This window comes from Papaver somniferum, chromosome 5, assembly GCF_003573695.1.
Source record: "Papaver somniferum cultivar HN1 chromosome 5, ASM357369v1, whole genome shotgun sequence".
Lineage (NCBI taxonomy): Eukaryota > Viridiplantae > Streptophyta > Magnoliopsida > Ranunculales > Papaveraceae > Papaver > Papaver somniferum.
The window spans coordinates 90,031,941-90,057,394 of record NC_039362.1 but is presented as its reverse complement, the minus strand read 5'-3'; the positions used below and the strand labels follow the sequence as shown (position 1 = coordinate 90,057,394).

The 25,454-nt window shown below is 36.8% G+C and overlaps 3 protein-coding genes, 1 long non-coding RNA gene and 2 other non-coding genes across 8 annotated transcripts; 2 read left to right on the top strand and 4 right to left on the bottom strand.

Annotated features, from left to right (window-relative positions):
* Window positions 1–599: 599 nt before the first annotated feature.
* Window positions 600–683, top strand: TRNAL-CAA. The gene has a single exon. It is a non-coding gene; the product is annotated as a tRNA-Leu (tRNA).
* Window positions 684–1,300: 617 nt separating this feature from the next.
* LOC113282179 lies at window positions 1,301–10,615 on the bottom strand. Of its 3 annotated transcripts, XR_003326665.1 has the most exons (7): window positions 10,284–10,615; window positions 9,999–10,077; window positions 8,561–8,726; window positions 6,490–6,586; window positions 6,248–6,386; window positions 4,808–6,040; window positions 1,301–1,870 (listed from the first exon to the last, which is right to left on the bottom strand). It is a non-coding gene; the product is annotated as an uncharacterized LOC113282179 (long non-coding RNA). The 3 variants fall into 3 exon arrangements; XR_003326666.1 differs by lacking the exons at window positions 9,999–10,077; window positions 10,284–10,615 and adding an exon at window positions 9,560–9,851; XR_003326664.1 differs by lacking the exons at window positions 9,999–10,077; window positions 10,284–10,615 and having other exon boundaries at window positions 8,561–9,850.
* A 121-nt stretch (window positions 10,616–10,736) lies between these two features.
* Window positions 10,737–10,820, top strand: TRNAL-CAA. Its single transcript has one exon. It is a non-coding gene; the product is annotated as a tRNA-Leu (tRNA).
* Window positions 10,821–13,179: 2,359 nt separating this feature from the next.
* On the bottom strand, window positions 13,180–14,500 carry LOC113279288 (F-box/LRR-repeat protein At3g58900-like). Its single transcript, XM_026527988.1, has 2 exons — window positions 14,210–14,500; window positions 13,180–14,148 (listed from the first exon to the last, which is right to left on the bottom strand). Exons 1-2 carry the CDS (start codon window positions 14,498–14,500, stop codon window positions 13,180–13,182), a joined length of 1,260 nt encoding a protein of 419 aa, XP_026383773.1.
* A 433-nt stretch (window positions 14,501–14,933) lies between these two features.
* On the bottom strand, window positions 14,934–18,961 carry LOC113282178 (cyclin-dependent kinase D-1-like). Its single transcript, XM_026531137.1, has 6 exons — window positions 18,652–18,961; window positions 18,141–18,548; window positions 17,651–17,776; window positions 16,067–16,302; window positions 15,684–15,968; window positions 14,934–15,451 (listed from the first exon to the last, which is right to left on the bottom strand). The coding sequence occupies exons 1-6, from the start codon at window positions 18,760–18,762 to the stop codon at window positions 15,406–15,408; spliced, it is 1,212 nt and encodes a 403-aa protein (XP_026386922.1). The 5' UTR covers window positions 18,763–18,961; the 3' UTR covers window positions 14,934–15,405.
* A 1,084-nt stretch (window positions 18,962–20,045) lies between these two features.
* Window positions 20,046–25,113, bottom strand: LOC113279287 (65-kDa microtubule-associated protein 8-like). Its single transcript, XM_026527987.1, has 7 exons — window positions 24,766–25,113; window positions 24,313–24,531; window positions 24,163–24,231; window positions 21,762–21,887; window positions 20,994–21,013; window positions 20,837–20,858; window positions 20,046–20,159 (listed from the first exon to the last, which is right to left on the bottom strand). The coding sequence occupies exons 1-7, from the start codon at window positions 24,820–24,822 to the stop codon at window positions 20,046–20,048; spliced, it is 627 nt and encodes a 208-aa protein (XP_026383772.1). The 5' UTR covers window positions 24,823–25,113.
* Window positions 25,114–25,454: the final 341 nt, after the last annotated feature.

Genomic DNA, 25,454 nt, shown 5'->3' with positions numbered 1-25,454 from the left:
TTTTAGGAAACATTTTCTAAAAGGTGATTGGCCAAATATTCCCTCCGTCCCACTATTAAGTGACCTAGTTCAAGTTTGCACAATTTTAAGGCAAGCAAGGGGAAAAGTATTTTTAATCAATTTTTACAATTATACCCTTATGGATAATAAATAGTGAAATTTTGTAATGATTTATCTCTCAAACTACACCACGATGCTCGCAAACTTCATACCGTTGAAAAGCATTTTAAAACACCTACGTAACGAATATAAACAAGACTATCAAATTATGCATATTTCTTATAATCAATTAAAAGGATAATTTTATGAATACTCCTTGTTTAGTGATATAGGTCACTTAATGGTGGGACAAAATCTAAAAGTAACTAGGTCACTTATTAGTGGGACGGAGGGAGTAATATTTTGTGGGACCAAAAGATTCTCTTGGAATTCTATTGGCTAAAATTTAGAATGATGGGGCCAGAACTAACCAGAAGCTCTGGTTAACCACGTAGCTCGAAAAATCTCTGTTTTTATATAGTGAAATGTAGTGTTGGTAGTGGTGGTATGCTAATGCTCCACTTCACTAGATATACTTGGTGAGCTAGGGCATCAACAAAGTCAGTTTGGCCGAGTGGTCTAAGGCGCCAGACTCAAGTTCTGGTCTTCGAGAGAGGGCGTGGGTTCAAATCCCACAGCTGACACATTTTTGCCAAAAAAAAACATTTTTGCCAAAAAAAAAAAAGGTGTTCTGTAGCTCTTTAGCCTTCTGCAGCTTTACTTTCCCTGTCAAAAATGTAGTACTCCCTAGAGACAGATCAACAAAGTAGAACAAAATTATACTTTCATGTCAAGGCTGATGACAATGGTTTGCAACTTATTGACAAAATCTCAATTGTAATCTGCAGTTATCCTGAATTGGATGGTTCAAGTGTGTGTTCCACCTGATACTACACTTGTAATCTCATTGTTGACAGACCATCAGAGAGCAAATAATAAGCTATCAGAAGTAGTTGTTAGACACCATACATGACTGGAAGAGGAAGGCAGTGAACTTATGTTGCAGAAGTTTAAACTTGTGGCTCAAATATGGCTGCAGCAGGAGATGCAGTAGTAGTATATATCCGTGCCAACTCTTGCAAATGAAGGCACAATGAATAAACTGAAACATAACATTTCAGCACAAAGCAGCACCAATATCACCAATCCTAGAACCATGACATGTCCCGAACCAAATGCAGAATTAAGCTATCAGACTTGCAAAGAAACTTGTATTTCTGCACTTGATGATAAATTTGCTGCATAATTTGAACATGCGAGATCTAGATGTTGGAGATGTTGAATCCTTGTCGCAGAAATTAAACATGTACATAGCTATCAACAACAAAGATGACACCAGCAAGGGGAATGATAAATCAAGCAAATCACAGAACTATGTTACCATCAGTTCCATTAGACCAACACTTCCATCACTTGGTACCCTTGCAGAAAAAGGAGTTACAGCATAACATGAATACTAACAAACTTCAGCTTGTAATGCCAATAAGCATTCACTGATAGAAACAAGCAGCTATAACCAACAGAAATGGCAGCATCAAAACAAGAAAAGAAAAAGAAGAAGCAACTAAACTAACCAATAGTGAAGAAGCAAGAATTGCAGCTGCACTTGGTAATATTTATTCATTCACATAAGAATATTACAAAGTGAAATCTAAGATAGAAATTGAACAACATACTGCATACTCTACTGAAGGACTCACTAAGAAGATGTTTAGAGCTGTAACAAGCAGTGAAGTCTAGAAAGCAAAATGCTGAGATCATTTAATCAAACAAGCAGTGGTTCTATGGTGCTGTAACAAGCATTGAGGCAATCCCTTGCAAATCAATGAAACTACAAGAATGGTGGCAGCTGTTAGTTACATTATCATCAGTCATGCAACATGAAAATATCAGAAAAGGAAATTCATCAACTTTCAACTTCTTAAGTCTTGAATAACAGAAAAATAAACCATAATGTGATGACCATCATCTTATTTACTAAAACAAACTAATCTCTACTTCACTGAAACTATGTTCAAGAATGCTCTATCTAACTTCAAAACAGCATCATTACTGGGAGAATTCAACAAGGCAAACACTTGAGGCTCTTGGAACATTACGTATCTCTTCCACAAATTCTTGTCGCCTTTCCAGACTTTCTAAGGAATAACAAATACTCATTTTTCCAGAGCTATGGCATTCTTCAGAATTAGTTTCATCCATCTCAGCTCCCTTGGATGTCCATCATGGTCCTCGACCTCGAAGCTAACTGATTTGAGGTGCGAAAATGAAGTATGAAACCCCTCAACGTCGCCATCGGTATAGTCTTCATCCACGAAAAGGCAAAATACAAGATACTCCAGATAGGGTGATACTTTGAGCAATTCAATAACTGTTCCATCACTCGTTACGTGATACAGTTCCAACCGATTCAATTTATGAAATGTAGGCAGCTTGTTTAACAAATCTTCTGATACAAAGAGATGATGAATTGGTGGGGCAATTACCAAGAGACACTTGACATGTGAAAATGCTCCAAATAACTTACTTACAGCAGCATTTTGATTTACCTTTTGATCCATGGTTTCATCTCCGGTAAGAGAAAATTCAAAATGTGCTTCCACTGGAGCTAGAAAGTTGGACAAAACATCGTCCTTTGCAACAGCAGTCGTGTATTTGAGAGACAAAAGACCAGGTGCATGAGTTTTGAGAATGCAGTCTTCCATTTCAGCTGCACGTCTTTTACTATTGTCAATTACCAAAGTTTTGAGCAAAGGAGCAGAAATACAAAATTCCCTCTTTGCAAAAGTGCATTCCCATAGATTTAATTCTTCGAGCACATGGCAACCCGCAAAGAGTTGCTCACACTTACCACTAAAGGTGATCTCATTCAATGTTAGAATCTTTGAGTGTTGGCAGGGAGATATATTTAGGAAATCCTACACGAGAGGTCACTCTTGTTTCTTTCAACTCTAACGAAATAAGTGACTTAGAAGTAAATAGAGATGCAGGAATAATAGAGAGTGATTTTGAGCCTAAATGAAGTTTCATTTAGGCTCAACACAGCAAAAGTTCTGGAGGAAAAAAGAGTCAAACAAGGGAAGGCAACTGATAACTTGGAAAAGTGTGAATGCTCCAAAAGAAGAAGGAGGGTTGGGCTTTAGAGATCTGCATCTGTTCAATAGAGCTCTCTTGGCAAAATCCGCATGGAGATTGTGTACAGATCAAACTTCTATATGTGCTAAATCTTTACAGGCAAAATACTTCCCTGATGGCCAAGTTTCTAATATAAAGAAAAGCAAAAACACCACTTGGTCTTGGACTAGCATCAGTTCTGAGATTAACTTCATCCTCAAGTTCAGTTTTTGGTCTCTTGGTAATGGCCATAAAATTCTTATCTGGAAGCATAACTGGGTGCATGGAATGCATGAACCGCCAATTCCTAAACAAGGTGCTATTAATACTTCCCATTATACTCACGTTTATCAACTTATGGCTGCTGACAACTGCAGTTGGAATTCAGATCTGCTATTCTCACTTTTTGAAGACCAGACTGCAAATGCTATTCTTAATATAGATATTTTTCCAGACTATGAAGATAAACTTGTTTGGACCTTGGAGAAAAATGGAGGTTTCTCAGTCAAGTCTGCCTACAAGAAAATGTTTCAAGAGAAAAATGCAGGTCAAATAGTTAGTGATGTTATGAAGAGTGTTTTTAAGAGGCTGTGGAGGTTGCCATTATTGCCAAGAGTCCAGCAATTTCTCTGGAAATGTGTGAGGGATGTTCTGCCTTCAAGAGATAAACTAACGCATGTTATTCAAGATGGTGATTATAGTTGTTCTTTCTGCAAGCAAGTCACTGAAACAGCTTCTCACTGTATTCTGGAATGCCACATCGTTCACTTGGTCTGGTTTGCTGTGTTGGGTGTAAGAAGTCCTTCTGATGTCACTCTCAAAGACTGGATAATAAGTCATTTCACGCAGTTTCAATCTGGACAGATTAATGAAGATATAATCTGCAGAATAGCTATTGTAGCTTGAAGCATATGGTCTCACAGATGTGATACCATTTTCAAGGGAGTTTCAGTGTCACCTGAAACTATCATTCAAAACTGCAGGAAGTATCTTTCTGATTTCACTGACATGTGTAGGAAGAAAACTGTAAACCCTCATAGGCAGAACAGACATAATTTGCATTGGTCTCCTCCTCCCAGGGGAACAATTACTATTAATTCAGATGGTTCTTATCTTAACAACAGTGGTGGTATAGGACTAATTGCTCGTGATTTTGTAGGTACTCACAAAGGGAGCAAATGCATCCACTTAGCAGTTTCAGATAGTCCAGAACACGCAGAGTGTCAAGGTCTGTGGCAGGCGATTATATGGGCTAAGGAGATGAACCTACAGAATGTTAGATTTGAATTGGACTCAAAGATGGTGGCTGATGCAGTGAACAATGAGCAAAACAACTGTGACTGGAGATTACACAACTTGATTTGTACTATTAAGAATTCTTTTTTAGTTTTTAACTCTTGGGAATGTTCTTATGTGCCCAAAGAGAAAAATAAAATAGCAGACATGTTGTCTAAGCTATCTAGAGTAGAAAAGCTAAGTAATGTTTGGTCATCTGATCCCCCTAGGTTGATTATTACTCAACTAGAAGAGGATGCAAACTATGTTCATTCTTAACTTTTCAATTTATTCATTTTTCAGTTTCAAAAAAAAAAAAAAAATGAAGTTTCCTCGTTTCAACATTACAATCTACTACATAAGAGATAGAAGATGTTACCGAGATGGTTTCATGTATAATCTACACTTGAAAGTGAATTTCTTTATATTCGCTTCCTGGTTACGATCACGCAAAATCTTTTCCACGGATTTCATAAACTTCTTGACCTTTGAAGCATTGCGTAATCCACAAATCGTATTCTCAAAATCCAGGACCGGGACACGATTCCAAATGTAATTCCACCTTTTTGATAAAATGGAAGTACGAAAAGCAACTTTAGTTGAATAATCAGAGAGGATGTGATGTAGTATCGGATCTGGTAACTCACTGATTTGGTCTCTTTCACCCATCATATATGATTTTCTCAAGTGAATTTGTTTTTGTTTTGAAGATAGCAAGAATGGAAACAGAAGTATTTTTCTGAAGATATGCAGGGTTTCAATGAGAATAAAGAGCTGTTGCCTGACCATATTTATCGTGAAAGTTTCTATTATTATGGGGGATTTTTTCACAGATTTTTACGGGCGTTGAGTACGTGGGAATGAACTGGGGAGAAAATGAGTCGTGGTTATTTGAATTTTAAACTGAATACTGGACTTAACTGAACCGGCAAAGGAACTCAGTTTTGCTGAACTAGATCGGTCAAGAAAAGAGATGTAGAAACCTCTACTGAAAAAGAGAACAAAAAAAACAAATGAAGATGGAAAAGACAGCTGAATTCCTCTGTAACAGTTAGAGAAATATTCACGGCCATATACAACTTAATGAGACTGCAGGAAGATATGCATCATAATAAACCAACTCTTCATTAGTAAAAATCCCTACAGAGGAAAAAAATGCTCATATAATTATGTTGTACAGCCGAAGCTAATCTTAGCAGATTCTGTTTCAGAGATCCCAGATTCTACAAGAAACAAAACTGGATTTCGTTATCAAACAACCAAAACAAAAAACCACACCCTACTGAAAACCAACGATTTCCCCCAATTGAATTGACTCAGTTTCAAGTCTTCTTATTATTTAGCAGGCTATAGTATACAGATTTCTCTGGGGTAACAAAAAAAAATGAACAAAAAGAATGTTATTTTTGCGACCTCCCTGAAGTCATTCTCCGCTCCAGGGTGCATCATTGTTTTCTGTTGGTGCCCCAGAGAACTAGTAAAATCATTGCGTAAATCATAGATGAGTAGCCAGGGTTAAGCATCATGGCTTTAAGAACTGAATTTAGGCTGTTACTATTTCTTGGGTTAGAAATCAAGATCCAATTTTCTCTTCAGATGTGATATATCAGCACTGCACAGATTAGAACAAAACCAGTATCAATTTTGGAAACTCACATGTCAAACAGATTTTTGTAGGATTCTGAGACAGAACCTAATGAAGTCTTCTTGATTGCTTGACAATCGAATCAATATATTTTATGAACCAAGGAAAACCTAAAAAAGATTAATACATTTGCATTTTACAGCGAGTAGAGACACCAGAGGAAGTATTTCTTACCTGTATTAAATATGATTGGCAAATGCTATATCTCTGGAAGAACAAATGAAGCACATAGCATCAATTTCCCTGCGGTACCATGCCGGACCATATGCATGTCTACCTCAACAAGAACCTCCTTTAGCGCGATCCTAATCCTCTGCAGTAAATAAAGATCACTCCTATAAGTTATAAGCACTTGGTAGTGTTGAAACTGTCCAAAACCAATATGTTAATATTAAAAAGACCTGTTGAAAGTCAACCTCGGGATCTAATGCATTGGAGAATCCATATATGTGGATCATGGGCATTGTTGAAATCATCCCCTTAGCCGCTTTATGAATATACCCCTAACTGCATCTACAGGCAAAAAAGAGAGTTTTGTATCAAAGAACATGAGTAGGAGAGAGAACAACAAGGATCCTTTGAACTTTCTAATGGGAGCCAAAACATGTGACAACTCATAATGGCACCACGACGCCATTATAGCGAAAGGGGTCAAATGAGGACCTCCTAGTCACCCATGCTTGAGGCACAAACTAATAGTTTCTAAGGATTTAAGATGTTGGGAAATATAAAAACAATAACATGTATACTACACAAAACATATTACTGGCTCTGTGTCTGCCACTCTTTAGCAAACACAGAGGAACATAAGACCTTCCCAAAAGTAAGGTCACAAGAATTTCTTTCTCCCTATGTCTGCTCTCCAGCCATCATGAAGATATGCTGAAGACCATCCAGGATATTGATACTCTAGGAAGCATTTATATCTATAAGCACCGCAAAGATATCTATAATAATTAAGGAGACTTGTACTATCTATCATGGTAGAATCAAGAGATGAACGCTTATGAAAGTTTTGGTGCAAACGCATCAAGTTCTAGAACTGGAAGGGATCATTGAAAGGTAATAGATGATCTATACTACAATTGTGAGTTGGTAAACGATGAACTACAAGACAAAGTTGGCATTGACAACTTGTCTCTAGTTAACTTCATCAATATAACATACTAGGACCAAATATACTCAAAAACCATAAAACGCTACCTTAATAAAAACAGACTTTATTGTATATAAATGTGGAGCATACATAATAGGTTTTAAAACCAACTAACCAAGATGTCCACTGCATCATTAAGCAACTTCATAACTGCTGGTGTGACAGGTTTAGTTTTATGGCTGGTAATATTGCAACGACGAACCTCCTGGCATACATGTTAGAAACCTGAGGTGTGATCAATATCAGTTACACTTCTGTCAAGATTGTTAAATCACCTCCTCGTGATATAGGTCTGAACATCTGGTCTGGTGTAAATGATTTGGTGTTCTGTAACTCTTGTTCAGGACTGCACCGGCACTAGCAGTACTAAGGAGATGATACAATTGATAGAGGCAGGCATATATGCAAAAAATATTTCTCAGGGATTTTTCCAATCCAAGTTATGATAGCTCTCGCCATGCCTGTTGGACCTAACTAAAGTCAACAAAGTCATGTTGAAATAATGAGGTCCACCAAGTTGGTCCATTTTGGCTCTAAGCTAGAACCTAAACACTGTAATCTGGAGCTTAATCTGAGGAAATTCCCTAATTAGAACTCTTATGCTGCAGCACTCAATTTGATGAAAACTTACATCAACACAATAGCATTGCAAAAGATGTAGAGGTGCATAAAACAGCAGATGCGAGGTAAAGATTCTGATGTACACAGCTGACAGCTCTAATATCGAGTATTAGATTACTAATGATTAATCTTTCAATGTTAACATCCACAATATATCCATCCTATCCATACAATTCATCATCAGTCAAAAACAATGTGCGAACCTAACGTGTTTACTTCCACTTTTATTGATTAGTTTCTCAATAATATGTAATAAATAGTTTCTGATGTACCGCAAGATAAACCAAACGATCTTAAGATTAAAAGACTAATTTACGATAACGAAATGTAAGAAAAATTCTGAATTGATGTAACACTGCCAAATCGGATTCACCCAAGGTTCAATTCAGGTACCTTAACTGGTAATGTTAGCCACATGTTTAGCTGGTAAAAGTACAGGTAGCAGTTAAAGCTGGCCGAGGAAGCAGACAAGATAGATATAAATGTAATTGAGATAGAGGTGAGTCCCAAAGTTCAAATTTAAGTATTTAACTAAGGCAAATAGCCAAATAAATTTTGACTTGGGGGAAAAAAGTACAAGATAGAAATTCGATAATTAATTCATCAGTCACCGAAAATGACAAAGATGATCAAAGACAATGTACCAGCAGATATCCAGAAAATAGTTGACATCAAGATATGATTATTTTTCCAGGGAATTGGGAACTCACATGAGTGATCACATAGTACGAGGCTTGTTCGCCCATGCCGTCCATGGATAAAGTGATCGAAGTCCATAACAACTATTTTGTACTTTCACCTCTCTGTCTTTGCGGACGACACCCTTCATAGCCTTTCTACGTTCACTAGGTTACATAACTCTAGCTTTACTTTACTCTGCAATTCAATTTGAAAGTATAGACAAGTTAGACAACTAACTCCATTTCTGAACAACTAGAAGGATACAACAAGAAACTAAGTTCATACAAATCATGCCCCCAACTCAGTTGTTTTTTTTTCTGAAGCAAACTCAGTTCCTAATTATGAATGCTACTTGTGACAATATCAAACAGGAATTCAATAATTCCCAGTTAGAAGATCAATCCTTAATTGCACTGGATTCTACTGTCTACTATTGGAGACAGAGCTTCTTTTAGCTGACTTAAACACCACAATTATAACAAAAAACCAAAATTAGAAAGCAAATAACATAATGCTGTATTTCTTTCAACAATTTTTGGAAAACCCACGTAATGAATACCTTTTCTAAGTACAAAAAAAAAGAGCTGAATTCAGTGCCCAGATTACTATAAAATCCATGATTCTATCAAAATTTTTATATGAATCAAAACAAGCCCAATTCTTTCTTAACATAAGTAAAATAAATACAACCAAACAACAAAGCAACAACAACGACAACAAATCCAACCCAGAGTGCTCTCCAAGTCCACACATAGTTGATTGATACCAAACAAAATTTGGAAAAAAAAATCAAATATTAATAATTCCATAAGAATCTTAGGAAATCTATTAAAAACAATCTCAAAAACTCAGATTTATTTTTATTAAGGAACCAAAATGGATCAAAAACATTCAAAAAGATGGAAAAACGACTAAGAGAAGAATCAATTAAGTAGAGGTGATATCAATGAGAAAGGATGAGAAGTCAGAAAACACAGAAAAAAGTAAATAAATTATCATCGAAAAATACAATAGGAACGTAAGAGCACCAAGGCCAGTGTAGAGGAAGGATGAGAGCCCAAACAGCTCCTGAGGAACCGCATATGAAGGTGGTTTGGGCTAGGATGCTATTGTAGTTCTGTGGGGATGAGGTTGTTCCAAATGATATTTCGAAGGGAGGGCTGAGGTTGAGAGTTTGTTGAAGGTGCATAAGAAGTAAAAGGTAGGCAATTTTTGACTGAAAATCAACTTTTGGGTTACGTGTCAGACATGGTATCAGGTAAATTGGTGAAAGAGGGTGGGAAGGGAGGTGAGTGTTTAAGAAAGTAGCAAGGGCTTAGCTCATCTCTAATGGGTCTTTTGTGCAGATTTTTCTATTGAGAACCATCAAGTTTTGTTTAAATGAACCATTTATGAGAAATGCCAAAAAATAATCTTTGAGAGGAAGGTCAGAAAAACAGGGGTCATTCCAAGAGGATAGAGATGTACCTGATTCAATAGAGAAAGCGCAGCAGCTGTAGGTGAAAGGGACTTGCATCGTGATTCCTATCCAGTATGAACTAAAGCACTTGCAATAAACACGTTTTTATCAAAACCCATTCCCAGTTATGTACCCATGATGTTGCTTTCCAAGTTATACTTGAAATCCATCTAAACTTTCTCTCAGGAATTTTCTCATACACTAAGTCTACACTCCCAGAACTAAAGCTCTGACTATCAAAATCTTCACCAATATTTTTAAAAAAAAACAGTACATGTTCATAAGAGTATTACCTGTATACAAATCAGCATCAACACCAAGTCTTACAATACACCCATGACCCATGAACAGCCTCACCAAGTTTGAAATCCATTAAACCAGTACAAGATTTGAGAACAGAAGGAAAGACATTATGATCTGGGTGTTCTCCCAAAGCCCTCATATTTGAAAAACAAGTCAATGAATCTTTGAACAAACCATGGTAAGTGTAACATCTAATGATTGATTTCCATGCAATAATGGTAGGAAGTGAAGTAAAATTGCTGAAAATGATTAGTGATTCATGTAGAACCCTAAATGTGAGTAAATTGAAAGAATGGTAGCCAGTAGAGAAGAAGAAGAACCTTCAGTTTTCAGGACCTGGGCATGGAGTTGCTTAGCGTGGTGTTTTACTTTAATGGTGGATGGGTGAGCGAAAACTCCTTTTCCTCAGTACAAGTAAGATGTATTTGGAGTTTAACCAACAAGTCAGTTTGGCCGAGTGGTCTAAGGCGCCAGACTCAAGTTCTGGTCCTCTAACGAGGGCGTGGGTTCAAATCCCACAGCTGACACAATTTCTTTTTTTGGCCAAAGAGTGGTGCTTTTACCTTACTAGCTTTTGTGCTGGACATCCAGGAGGAAATGAAAGAATGCCATTCACTGTTCTGTCTGTTTACCATTTTTTGTTCTTCGGCTTTGTATATTCTTCAAACCTTGATAATTAAGCTGTAGAAAACCTGATGATGCAGGGATTTTGGGATTATAAGTGGAATGCTTCTTCAAGGATCGTGTCTACTAGTCATAATAACTTAACTTTACGTACTAATTGGGAGGAAGAAGTAAATCAACTGAGAATGCTTTTTTTTTTCCAAAATTTCTCATACTTTACTTACATTTAGTAGTTGATTCTACTTTCTTGTTATCTTTCTTACTTGTTTAGGACAAATGCCGCGCGAGAGAAAGAGTACACAATTCCAGTATCCCTGTAGATATGTCATCATAATGCGTTCCCACAACTGTCTGCACAAGTACTATATGGATAAGGATGCACAGAAGGCCAATATACATCCTTACCGCTTTGCTTTATAATACAGGTTGCAGATTGATTTGCCAAATTATATTTATGTGTTAAGGCTGATGACAATGGTTTGCAACTTTGCAGTTATCCTGAATTGGATGGTTCGTAGTCAAGCGCATGTTCTATCTAGCACTACATTTTCTACCATATTTTGAAGACAAAAGGAGTTGAAAGCTTGTGTGGGTGTGCAGTTAAATAATGGAACGATGTTAGCTTTTGAATGACTGGTGGCATGACAAAGTCATACTCAAAGAGAAATAGACTGCACAAGGTATGCACTGACAAGAGTGCTAGAATTCCTGACTGTTTCAGGTTTCAGGTTTGCTGGCAACGTTTAAAAGGCCTCTGAACCCAGCAGAAAGCATCGCTTACTTAGATCTCTGACACGAGCTCAGAGATGTTCGTGTTCAGCAAGGAGCTGTTCTTATGGGCGATTTTACTGTCGCTAAGATATACAATTACCAACTCAGAGATGTATGCTTAGTCCAAGAGGCATAAATGTTCATTCAAGGCTTTATGTAATGTGTGGGATGGAAGAGGAGAGCGCTGCACATCACTGCGACTTCGCTTTCAAAGTATGGAGCTACTTCACATCAGTCTGCAAGTTATATTGAGTCTCGTGACTCTCGTCAGGTAATATTAGAGAAGTAGTTCACTGAGTTGGAGACAGACCTTATGTTGCAGAAGTTTTAACTTGTAGCTGGAATGTGGCTGCAGAAGGAGATGCAGTAGTAGTAGGCAGGACAAAAATTGTCGGTGCAGCAGCGGCAGCTCGAAAATTAACTTGTGGCTGAAATATGGCTGCAACAGGAGATGCAGTAGTAGTAGGCAGGACAAAAAATGTTAGTGCAGCAGCAGCTGCAAAATTAACAAGGGAAAAATCTTTGTAGTAGCACTGGCAGGTCCTGAAAAATTCAGCACCAACAAAGTTGGGATATCTGCGCATCTCCCCAACTCTTGCAAATCAAGGCACAATGAATCATAAAATTTCAGCACAGCCCAGCAGCAATATCACCAATCCTAGCACCATGACATGTCCCCAACTAAATGCAGAATTAACCTAATCAGACTTGCAAAGAAACTTGTATTTCTGCACTTGATGACAAAGTTGCTGCATAACTTGAACATAGGAGATCTTCTTGAACTAGATGTTGGAGATGCTGAATCCCTTGTCCCAGAAATTTAACAATTCTAATAGTAGCACCACTGCCATCACACAGTTATCAACAACAAAGATGACACCAGCAATTATGTTGCCATCAGTTCCATTATACCATCACTTAGTACCCTTGCGGAAAAAGGAGTTACAGCATAACATGAATACCAACAAACCTCAGCTTGTAATGCCAACAAGCATTCACTCATAGAAACAAGCAGCTATAACATCCTTGTTTGATTCACTCACATATAACCAGAACAATAGATGGCAGCATCAAAACAAGAAAAGAAAAAGAAGAAGCAACTAAATTAAGCAAGCAAGAATTGCAGCTGCACTTTGTAATATTCTTTCATTCACTTTGCAGCTGCACTTTGAATGCAGACTTAACAAAGAGAACTCCGACTTCTAAACCAGTACCAACATCAAAAAGCAGATATTTAGAGCTGTAACGCAGTGAAATCTAGAGTAAAGCAAAGTGCTGAGATGATTTGATCAAACAAGCAGTGGTTCTATGGTGCTACAACAAGAATGGATGAAACTACAAGAATGGTGACAGCTGTTAGTTGCATTACCATCAGTCAAATAACACGAAAATATCAGAAAAGGAAATTCATAAACTTTCAACTCTTTAAGTCTTGAATAACAAAAAACTAAACCATAATTTGATGATCATCATCTTCTTTACTAAAAAAAACTAATCTCTACTTCGAGACAGCACTATTCCTGAGAACACTTCAAGCACGCAGAAACTTGAGACTCTTGGAACACTATGTATCTCCTCCATAAATGCTTGTCGCGTTTCCAGACCTTCTAAGCAATTACCAATATTCATTCTTTTCAAAGCAATGGCATTCTTCAGAATTAGTTTCATCCATTTCAGCTCCCTTGGATGTCCATAATGTTCCTCGAAGCTAACTGATTTGAGGTGCGGAAATGAAGTATGAAATCCCTCAATGTCGTCCTCGGAATAGTCATCATCCAGGAGAAGGCGAAATTCAAAATACTCCAGATTAGGTGATCCTTTGAGCAAATCAACAACTGTTTTATCACCCTTTACGCGAAATACTTCCAACCGGTTCAATTTATGAAATATAGGCATATTGTTCAACAAATCTTCTGATACTAAGAGATCCTGAATAGGTAAGGCAAATATTGAGAGATGCTTGACATGTGAAACTGCTCCAAGAAACTTACTTGCGGCAATCTTTTGCTCCATGGTATCGTTGCCCGGTATCAAAAAAGTGAAATCTGCTTTCACTAGTGCTACAAATGTGGACATAATATAATCCTCCGCCAAATTACTCCAGTAATAGAGAGACACTAGATTTGGTGCATTAATTTTTAGAGCACAACCTCCGATAAGAGCTTCCTCTCCTTCACTATTGTTAATTATCAAAGTTTTCAGCATTGGACAAGAAATACAAAATTCTCTCAAAGGAAAAGTGCATTCACACAGACTCAATTCTTCAAGCACATGGCAACCCGCAAAGAGTTTCTCACACTTACCACTAAAGGTGATCTCATTCAGTGTTAGAATCTTGAGTGTTGGAAAGGAGATATATTTAGGAAATCTTATACGAGGGGTTACTTCTGTTTCTATCAAACGAAATAAGTGACTTAGAAGTAAAAAGAGACGCAGGAATAATAGATAGTGATTTTGAGCCTAAATGAAGAACCATCTCTTCAACATCACATTTTACTACATAGGAGATAGAAGATGTTACCCGAGATGGTTTCATGTATTTTCTACATTTGAAAGTGAATTTCTTTATATTCGCTTCCTGGTTCCGATCACGCAAAATCTTTTCCACGGATATCATAAACTTCTTGACCTTTGAAGCATTGCCTAATCCACGAATGGCGTCTTCAAAATCAAGGACCGGGACAACATTGCAAATGTGATTCCACCTTTTTGATAAAACGGAAGTACAAAAAGCAACTTTAATTGAATGATCAGAGAGGATGAGATGTAGTAATGGATCTGGTAACTCACTGATTTGGTCTCTTTCTTCCATCAGATATGATTCTCTCAAGTGAATGGTTACAGAAGCTTTTTTTTGTTTTTTGTTTTGAAGATGGCAAGAATGGAAACAGAAACAAAAGTATTTTTTTTTTTTTTTTGAAGATATCCATTCAATGAGAATAAAGAGCTGTTGCCGGACCATATTTATCGTGAAAGTTTCTATTATTATGGGGGATTTTTTTCACAGATTTTTACGGGCGTTGAGTGCGTGGGCATGAACTGAGGAGAAAATGAGTCGTGGATACTTGAATTTTAAACTGAATACTGGACTTAACTGAACCGGCAAAGGAACTCAGTTTTCCTGAACTAGATCGGTTAAGAAAAGAGATGTAGAACTAAAAACACTCTACTGAAAAAGAGAACAAAAAAACCAAATGAAGGTGGAAAAGCAAGCTGAACTCCTCTGTAACAGTCAGGGGAAAACATTTGATAGAATATTATAATAAAATAACTCTTCATTAGTAAAAATCAATACAGAGGAAAAAAATGCTCATATAATTATGTTGTACAGCCGAAGCTAATCTTAGCAGATTCTGTTCCAGAGATCCCAGATTCTACAAGAAACAAAACTGGGTTTCGTTATCACACAACCAAAACAAAAAACCACACCCTACTGAAAACCAACGATTCCCCCCAATTGAATTGACTCAGTTTCAAGTCTTCTTATTATTTAGCAGGCTATAGTGTACAGATTTCTCTGGGGTAACAAAAAAAATTGAACAAAAAGAATGCTATTTTTACGACCTCCCTGACGTCATTCTCCACTCCAGGATGCATCATTGTTTTCTGTTGGTGCCCCAGAGAACTAGTAAAATCATTGCGTAAATCATAGATGAGTAGCCAGGGTTAAGCATCATGGCTTTAAGAACTGAATTTAGGCTGTTACTATTTCTTGGGTTAGAAATCAAGATCCAATTTTCTTTTCAGATGTGATCTATCAGCACTGCACAGAATAGAACAAAACCAGTATCAATTTTGGAAACTCACATGTCAAACAGATTTTTGTAGGATTCTGAGACAGAACCTAATGAATCTGTTCTTGCTTGCTCGACAATCGCATCAAAATATTATATTAGTGGGACAGTGATTCAATTCTTTATGCACTAGAATGGTTTATATTGGCAGTTCTCAAGTCAACAAGTGGTTTGATTAGATAACATGTATCAAATGCTTACCTGTTAAGTGTAGGTCTGGGCGGAGGTCTCGATCCAAACGCAGAAAAGTCTACTGACATAGGTATAGTCTCACTCTTTCCTGTGTTCCCACCAGTTGTTTGTCTGTCATGTACATGATCATCAACCATACTAAGTCCGTCACATTGAGCCTTTAATCTTTTTCTTGCTGGAGACATAACAGTAGGAGCTTCCTTTGGTTGATTGCCATCTGAAAGTTTGTCTCCTTTAGGGGGAGGTCGGGGAAGCTGAGCTGGTTTTGTCGGTGCAGGTACAGACGAAAAATACCTAATGATTAAGTAAAAAAAATAAATATGTACATCCAGAGTAAAAGAAAACATAAACATTTGTTATTAATCATCAATATCATATCGAATGTATTACACCTGTGTTCCAACGCCTGCTCTGCAGTGATTCTTACATTTGGATCGTAGGTGAACATTTTTGACAATAGATCTAAACAATCATCACTAGCCATTGGGAACAATGAGCGAAGTGGGGGTGCGGGAACAAATTGATACTCCACGTAATCAGGAAGATAAAGCATGTCAGGCCACTGGGCTGTCTTTGGAGTTCCAAAAGCTGCAAATATCTTTCCTAGTTGATCTATATCACTAGAACCCTGTAACAAAAAGTCAAAAGTTAACAAATCATTCTACCGTTGAAGAGGATACAAATTCTGAAAGTAGCTATTGCTGATGAGCATGTGAGCTTTTAAAATGTACTGTTTAAGTATCTCTTAGGCTTTAGTATCATAACGAGACATATCTGTGGCATGCGAAAACCATAAAATCACCTCAGGATGAGGGGAACATGGCCAAAAAGCTCTAGTAATATCTGCACAATACTGAAGGGTGTTTGTGCAGCTGATGATAATTTGACGAAGAAGAAAAGATTTAAGATTGCTTCTAGGTGTTGATTCTGTAGCAACTCTGAAGGGACGATTGAGCATCTGCTATGGTATTGTAATTTTAGTGAGGTGATCTGGTTGGGTGATATATTCTCCTTTATTAATCCAAGATCTTATGATGATGTTTTGGAGCTTGCTAAGCATAAAAGTAAAGCTGTTAAGTAAATATGGTTAGTGTCAGCCTCAATTACTTTAATTGAACTATGGTTCATAAGGAACAAAATTGGTTTTGAAAAAGCAGTACCTAATATGGATGCTATTAAGGGGAGAATTTTGGCTTTTACAAAGGAGTGTGATATTAGAATGAAGGAGGGGATGTGTAATAGGCTATGTCAGGTGGTTTGGAGATAGCAACTAATTATCTTGCAGGGATGATGGATGTTATTTGTGCAGCTGAATGGGCTATGAAGATGCAAGAAAGATGCGGGAAAAATAGCTGCTTTCTTGTCAGGAAAACTACCTAGGTTTGTGAAATCTAGATGGAACAGAATCAGGGCTGTATTCGCAAGGATTGGGCTTGCGCATGGATCCCCTGAAGTTAATTTTTCTCTGAATAAGTTAGCAAACCAAGGAGCTCGCCTAAACAGAGGGGAGGTACTATAATACCCAAACCTACATTTCTGACAAGTCTGGAGTCGGTCAATCAATTGTATTATAGAGTTTGTTGACTTTTTTATAGATTCTCGGTAATAAAGGGGGCCTTTCTTTCAGTTGTTTTTACTAGGCTGCCTAATTGTGGGTAGTTGGTGTTGTAATCTTGGGCTGTTACTTCAGTTTTAATGAAAAAAATTTATTGGCCGAGCAAAAAATGGGCAACGTGGCCAATTCATTTTTAAACAATATGAAAACAATTTATATGGGAAAGAAAGGAGAGTGTCATGCAAGACGACAATGAGTCGAGATTGTGTTATGAGGCATAGATTGCTACTAAAGACAAGGAGTTATAACACACAGATGCAGTACCAGATATAAATGGGGTGCAACTAAGATGAATAACATAATGTATCTGATATTCAAATGCACGAAGAAAAAGTAACAGCCAAGAGGAATCTAGCTTCACCTGTAGAAAAGGTCGTCGAAGGAGAAGCTCAGCAAAGATGCAAGCAGCAGCCCATACATCCACAGCCGACCCATATTGCTTTGTACCAAACAACAGTTCAGGTGCTCTGTACCATCGAGCAAAGACCTAAAGCCATAAGGAACTGATCAGTTACTATCCTCATCTTAGTTTTTTCTTGCTTGCTATTGTTTAATTGCTAACTCAGTATCATCAATCCAAAATATTTATTTGTTTGCTTCCTAGAAACTACACACTGGAAGGGCGGAACTTCATTGTACCAACCAAAATAAGAATCATGCACAGTGAGACTAACCAAAGTATTGACAGTTAAAAAGCACGCCCTTACACAATACAATCAACAAACTGATAAGGAAACGTAATCATCAACATAAATCATGCAGCTAGGCACCCAAACGCGAAAACAGTAAAACATAACAATACAAGTTATTTACAAGTCCCAGACTTGAAAGAGCAATAACAATGTTATTACCTGATGAGTGAATTTGCGACCAGGGCTCCCAAATAACCGCGCTAAACCAAAATCAGCAAGCTTCAACTGCCCATCAGCTCCAATCAATAAATTATTAGGCTTCATATCTCTATGTAAAACCCACTTCTTATGACAAAACGCAAGCCCTTTCAATGTCATCTGTATGAATGATTTGACATCACCAGGAGAAAGAACAATATTTCTATCACGAATAACAGCTTCAAGATCACTCTCCATAAACTCAAACACAAGATGTAAATTATCCTTATGAGGGAATGCATCAATCAATTCAATTATATTCTGGTCTTTTAACTCTTTCAACAGTTTAATTTCTCTTAACGCTGTAAAATTCACCCCTTCTTTCTGTGCTCCTAATCGAATTTTCTTTATAGCAACTACTTGCCCTGTCTAAACAATCAAAAACAAAAAAAGTTAGGTTAAACCCTAAAAGTGACAAAAAAAACAAACTAAAATTAGATATCGGCAAGTAGATTTCCGGAGTTTTACTTACTTTGGAATCGATAGCTTTGTTGACAACTCCATAAGTACCTTCACCAAGCTGGACTCCTTTGATGTATCGATCTGCGGGTCTTTTTGATAATAACTGATCGACTTCAGACATTCTGTGAGAAATTATGGTGAGAATTTGATAAAATTAAGAGGGAGGGTTTCAATTCTGAAACCGTAGAGATGGATTATGTGGCATGGCTTTCTTGAAGCTCCGACGAATGAAGCTTTGGGCAAAAGAGGAGGGAAGTTACTCACAGCAGCGGAGTAATGTTTACAATTACAGAGGAAATAAAGGTAGGGGACAATGCCGTTTAAAGAGATTCATAGGGGTTGTACTTGGTCATTTGTGCTGCCCTTTTTTCTCATAGACATGGCACCTTATTTGGCTCTCGGGCCAGAGATGTGAGTAAAGTTTGGCTCTCGGGCTATTAAACTCCTGGAGTCTTGTGTTGCCTGCTTGGATGACCGGAACAGAATCACATCCAGGGACGGAGCCAAGTATTCAAGGTTGGGGTGAAAAAAAACTACGATTTTGTGCCCGTGCTATGCATCGGACGGACCAGAACATCCACCATCATTTTCTCTTTTAATCATAATTTTGATTTGGTGTGTTGTGTTGTGGCTTCACCTTGCCTCATCGTGCATTTTTGATTTGGTGTGGATTTGGGGTAGCTCGCTTCGCCCCGTCGCGATGCAATTTTGATTTTGTGTCGCGAGGCTTCACCTCGCCCCGTTCCATGCATTTTTGATTTGATGTGGCTCGGCTTCGCTTCGTTTCACCTCGCCCATATGCAATATTGATTTGGTGTTTGCATTTTGATTTGGTGTCGTGCAGTTTCGCCTCGCCTCGTCGCGATGTAATTTTGATTTTGTGTCATGCGGCTTCGCATTTTTGACTCTAACTCAACAATATAATTATGTTTTCCGGAACCATATCTATCCGTTTTCATGTTTAGAAATCTACAATTTCTGAAAAAATTGTGAGAAACTAAAACTCCAAATATGAATCTACCCGATGAAATCAAAGATTACCCTGAAACAACATTTAAAATTTATTGAATGAATAACCCTGAAGTTCTAGGGGTTTGCATACAGTTGTGTAGCTTAACTCAACTCAGTCTGATTATCACACTTTGTCCCACATTCGACTATAATTGGAAATTCGAGCTTAATGTTATTATCAGCTGATACTGCATAACACCGAATTAGACAAACTAAACAATAAAGACATAGTTTTAGGATAAGAAATGGAGATAAATCGAGCCCTTACCATCATCCAGTATTACTCATTAAAGCTCTGTTGCATATTACAACACAACAGAAGATCTAGTTGCAAGTTCTGGTGCACCAATGACCCCAATTTGTAACCTTGGTATCGTTTTTCCCAAATTATCATCATTCATTAGGTGGTCGTCGCGCATCATTAGGTGGAAAAGCCACATGCAATTTTGGTTGGGTGACACTTTTCAACCTGGCAGCAATGAAGTGGTGGTACTCCTTGTTGTCGATCTGCATACACAAACTTAAAATGTTAAAAACCATTTTTGATGATTATAGACTTTCACATATTTCTGAAGTACTTGAATTGTACCGGGTCTTGTAATCTCGAATGAAGATCATGTTATCAAGAAAAATATACCATTAATTAGGAAGAGCTTACCCATGAAAAATAAGTCTACCAAGATTATTCTAAATTCCAAGTTGGTTCTGGTTTGCAGCATATTAAAGGATCAGAACAATGGTGTTTCTTGCCAAAAATTCTTATCACTTGGAAACCTGCAAGTGGTGAAAATGCCAAAAATGCTTGAAAAGGTTTTAGCCTATAAAAGTTATTAACAACGCTATCTGTGGGAGTCGAACCCACAAATACATGGTTTTGCACCATGCGCTCTTCCATTTGAGCTAAGACAGCAAGCACAATTTCTTAATATACAGACACTTCAGCGCATATGAATCATAAGCATAAACAGATATATAGCAAGCAAGAAGAGGATTTAACTGATCCCTTGCTTGGTGCAGACACTATATACCCCCAACAGCATAATCCCAAGTCAATAGTGTATACCGTTTGGTGAGAAATTAGTAATCTACTTCCCAGATATTTATCAAATAACTTCGTTTGTAATGTACCATGATTAGTCAGCTTATTTGCGAAGAATCAAAACAAAAGTCCAACCTACTGATACCAGCATGATCGTAGTAGACGGGCTGAAAACAAAAACAAATACATGTATACAGTGAGAAAATTTAATCATGCTTTAAAGAATGCAAAATTACTGCTACATTCTAGCTTGAGAGTTTAAATTAGCTAACAATGTTTTTTATTGATCCAAAACTAATTACCTTCCCATTATTTCATTCGACTGCAAGTAAAAAAAGAAAATACCAAAGTATATGTAGCAGAAAACCATCCAAGATCATTGTAAGGAAACTATAAATTCCTAGGCTTCTAACTACACAATGCAACGTTGGTAAAGTAAAAAACAAAAATATATATAAGCTCATTTTTTTTATCATGATTTAGCTACAAACATTCAATAGACACAGATAAGAAGAAAAATTCAATCTGTATGTCGAAATGTTAACAACTTAGTATCAATCATAGTAATTAAATGGATATGATGCGGAAAAACAGATTAGAGAAAGGATCTGCTGGTAGTAATACAACCAAATGGTATGTGAAGAGAAAATAGTTGCAGCCAACCTGAAGCCACTATCAATACTATATAAGTAGAGTATATTTATTAACAGCTTAGAAACCAATCACAAAAAGTAAAAGAATAGACTTACCAATCAACAAAAGTGGCTACTACGAATGCCAGTGTGCAAGATACACAACAACCCCTGCAAGGAGTAATAACTTAGAAACCAACAAATTCTTTCGATGCCACTATAATCAGCGGGCATGTAAGAAGATCAGAAATCTCAAGGTTAATAAAAAAAAAGCAACATATAACATCGTAAACTGAACACAATTTCAATATTGACCATGTGTTGTGTCCTTCAAACTAACTAAGAAAAACCAATTTCCATCCATGATTACTCCCAGCATAGGCACAAATATCAGCCAATATACAAATACAGGGGAATAGAATTACTTGAATGACAAACCGTCGTCCAGAAATACTTTTCCCGTCGTCCAGAAATAATTTTCTCGTGCTCTCGAAGTAATGCTTCTGTTGCAAAGAGTACACCTCTTCCGGTGGCCGCATCTCTACCGAGTGATCCACCAAGATCCTAACACAAACAATTATAAACATTTTCAACCTAAATTCTGAAATTCTACCAATAAATTCAGAATGTCTTTGATTTCTAGAAGTTTGGAAACTAAAAAAAGAGTATCCAGTAGATCAATTCCAAAAGCCAGTTTTAATTTAAGGTCAATAAAATGTTGTTCTATTGAAGAAATATATATATTAGAAAAATAACTTTTCCTTAAGTGATGCAAGCTTTTGTAATCTTACAAAAAAGAAATCCCAACTATTGTAAAGAAAATAGAGTTATGATACTACAACAGTTCTTGTGAGTTGGTTTATACACAATACGCAATGACTATCCAACTTCCTAGCTTAATTTGTAGTTATACATATAAGTAAATGTAATGTCAGTAGATGCATGATTTGATGGATTTGTTCCAAGTACAATTCCCTTGGTTATCATGGAAAATCCAGTTGGCGCTAATGCAATCTATACGTAGAAATTAGTGGTAAAAAAGATTACTAGATTCTCTATGTGCAATGAAGTAGAGAGACATGGATCTCCATTTCAAGCTGAACAAAGGGTGGAAATTATAAGATATGAGTGGGATCATTTATATAATAACCAAATCTTAAGAATTAAAATAAAAACAACTTGGATAAGTATGTCAGAAGAAAAGTATAGCAGTAGTTTTTCAGCCGTATTTCATTGTGTGAATCAGAACAGGATATGTTGGTATCTTAGTTAGATTTAGCTTTAGGTTCAGAACAGGATATGTTTCAGTACGCAAATTTGGAATACAAATTTTACACACATCCAAGAAGAAAACCACTAAATCCAAGAGAGAAACTCACTAAATCCAAGAAGAACTGTGACTTTATACAGTTCGATTAGATCTCAATAACTCTAGCCAAGATGTTGTACCAAGATAAATAGACAATTTATTTACGTGAGCTCAAATTTTGTATATCACATATTTCCATGACCAAAATGAAATAGAGAAAGAGAAGAGTGTCCTATTCGAAAAGAGAAAAGAGTGTCATACAAAGTTACGACTATTCATATTGAACCGCATTGTAAAAAAAGAATTATTATGAAGACTTTGTGTTGTTACAAATATAAATTCAAAACCTCCATATTAAAAGGATGTTAACAATGAGGCCAGAATACCCACCAGCCATGCACCAGACACAGATGCAATATTAAACATCTCATGGTACTACTGTTACATCTTTCTCTGCTTACTACCTCAGTATCAATTTAGAAGTTAGGATGCTCTCCAGTCGCAAACATTAACAAAATATTCCTTGAGAAGCATTACCAACAAAACACAAATAAAAAACAGAAAGAAAAACATTGAGAAGATTAGATCTACGAATGTTCATGGTCAACCAATTGCACAGTGGCAAACTTGGCCAAGGAGCGAAAAGTATAACTCAGTACATTATGGGTGTTGGAGATGAAATTGACTTTCAAGCTAAGAAATATCTCAGGCTAAGAAATGCTAACCTAAGATGGAATTCGCATGCCCATAACTGTCCACGGAATTATGGTTAAGACTATTTGGAATTCTCATGGGTATAAATATCTCAGGCTAAGAAATCAAACAAAAACAGTGACGTATTAAACATTGTATTCAAGGAGAAGAAAAACATAATTTCATTTTTTTTTCATGATTTAGATACAAACATTCAATTGAGAACAAATGAAAATCTATAAAGGAGTATAGTGCGGTTTGCCGGCGTTTTTCCTAGGCATTATTAGAGAGACAAAGATGGGAGTAAGATCGCATTTTCGTAGAATAGATTATCCACCATTTAGGGAGCACAAATATTTATCCTGCTCAGGAAAAGAATAAATGAGAGCACAATACGCTCTTATACTTTTAGAAATATGCAATTAATGGATGCCTAAATTCGTGTACAGATATCATTGTGGAATGAACCTATTAGTTCATGGTAACTTTCATGTTTTTCCTAAGATTAGGTCCAATTTAGAAGAAACAAACACACATCTTTACGGGACCCTAGTAAATGGTTAATTGTCCACAGTAACTATCCACTTGAATCTCTGCCATACAGAAAAATAGCAATCCGAATATGTCATAAAACTGGAGTTGAAATTTTGTTGATACCACCATGGGATCATGAGTAGCTTACACAGGGTCAGATGAAAAACAAAGTTGTTTAAGTCCCCACTAACCAAATAGGTGGAGTTTTTCTTAATGTTCTAAATGTGGCTAGATAAAGTCACAGTAAAACATTTGGGGAAGAATTTTACCAATATAGAAAATGCAAACCAATAGCAGTCTTACCCTGCATTCTTCGTAGGACTTGTCCATGAGACTCCACAAGTTTGTTAGTGCTTCCCAAGTTTTGTAATGCTTCAAAAATGGAATTGTACATCATTAGTGTGTCCTAAAATGAATAAAATCCTAAAATGAATAAAAAAGTGAAAACAATACCTTTTCAAGTCGGATTTGCTTTTCTTCCTTGAGAGACTCAACAGTGTTGTTAGGTCTAGCGAGTGTAGCACCACTTATGTATTTCTGTTGATTTGGTTTACATGCTCCATCCAAGCTAGGATGAACCAATTTTATTATTTCCGAAGAATCCATCCCTAGAGTTGCCAAAAGATTGTTGACATCATGTAAATATCCTACCACTTTCATCGGTCTATCACCCTTTCAAAGTCCACAAAACAAAACAAAACCAAAAACATCGAAATCAGTATCTTGAATTGGTAAAATACAAAAATTCAACACTCATCTTTTTCTAAATTAAGTACATAGAGAAAAAATGTCATTCCTTCTGATCCAGAGCATTTTTAGAATCGCCAGTCACGATTAGAGATACAATAGTACATGGAAACAATAATAAAAAGTTCTAAGAGTATCCCGTAACTTTTAGGAACTTACGTGGGGAAAGATCAAGAGCCTCAATCTGAAAGAAAGCTTGACTGAAGACAAAATCATTGAAAGAAAGCTTGTAGGATGCAATCAATAATCACATAAAAAAACCAAGAATACGATGGAGATTCGCAAAGGGAGAAAGTGGAAGAGAAGATGGAAAGTTAGGGTTGTGGATTTTCGGCTATATAGGGTTTAGGTTTAGCTGTTTTGCTCAACGAAGAAAAGAGAGACATATATAATGCCTGAAGGTAAATCAACGAAGAAAAGAAGAGGGGTGAATATATTAGGATGATACAGATGTGTAGATAGTGGAGAAGAAGGTGAAGGCGGAGCTAGATCGAATAATGGAAGAGAGGTTTTGTTTTAGGTTAGTTGAGTTTTTTTCTTTTTTTTTTCGCGGGATTATTAAAGAAAAAATTTATTTTGTGAAAAAAAAATCCTCTTTTTCTCTTCTTCGAGGAAACGTGGAATAGAGCAATTCTAAGAGTGGACGAGGGTCACCGTTCAACGTGGGGCTCGAGTTAGGATTTTAAAGGAGTTAGATATATAGATAATTTAGGCGCAGAAATTAGGAAGCAAATTAGGCTTGTAGATAGTGAAAACTACCACCAGACCCATTTTTCCAATTTTTTACACTCTTAAACCACCGCCAGAAAACTTGGTGGGCGCACCCATGTATTATGGGTATAACACTC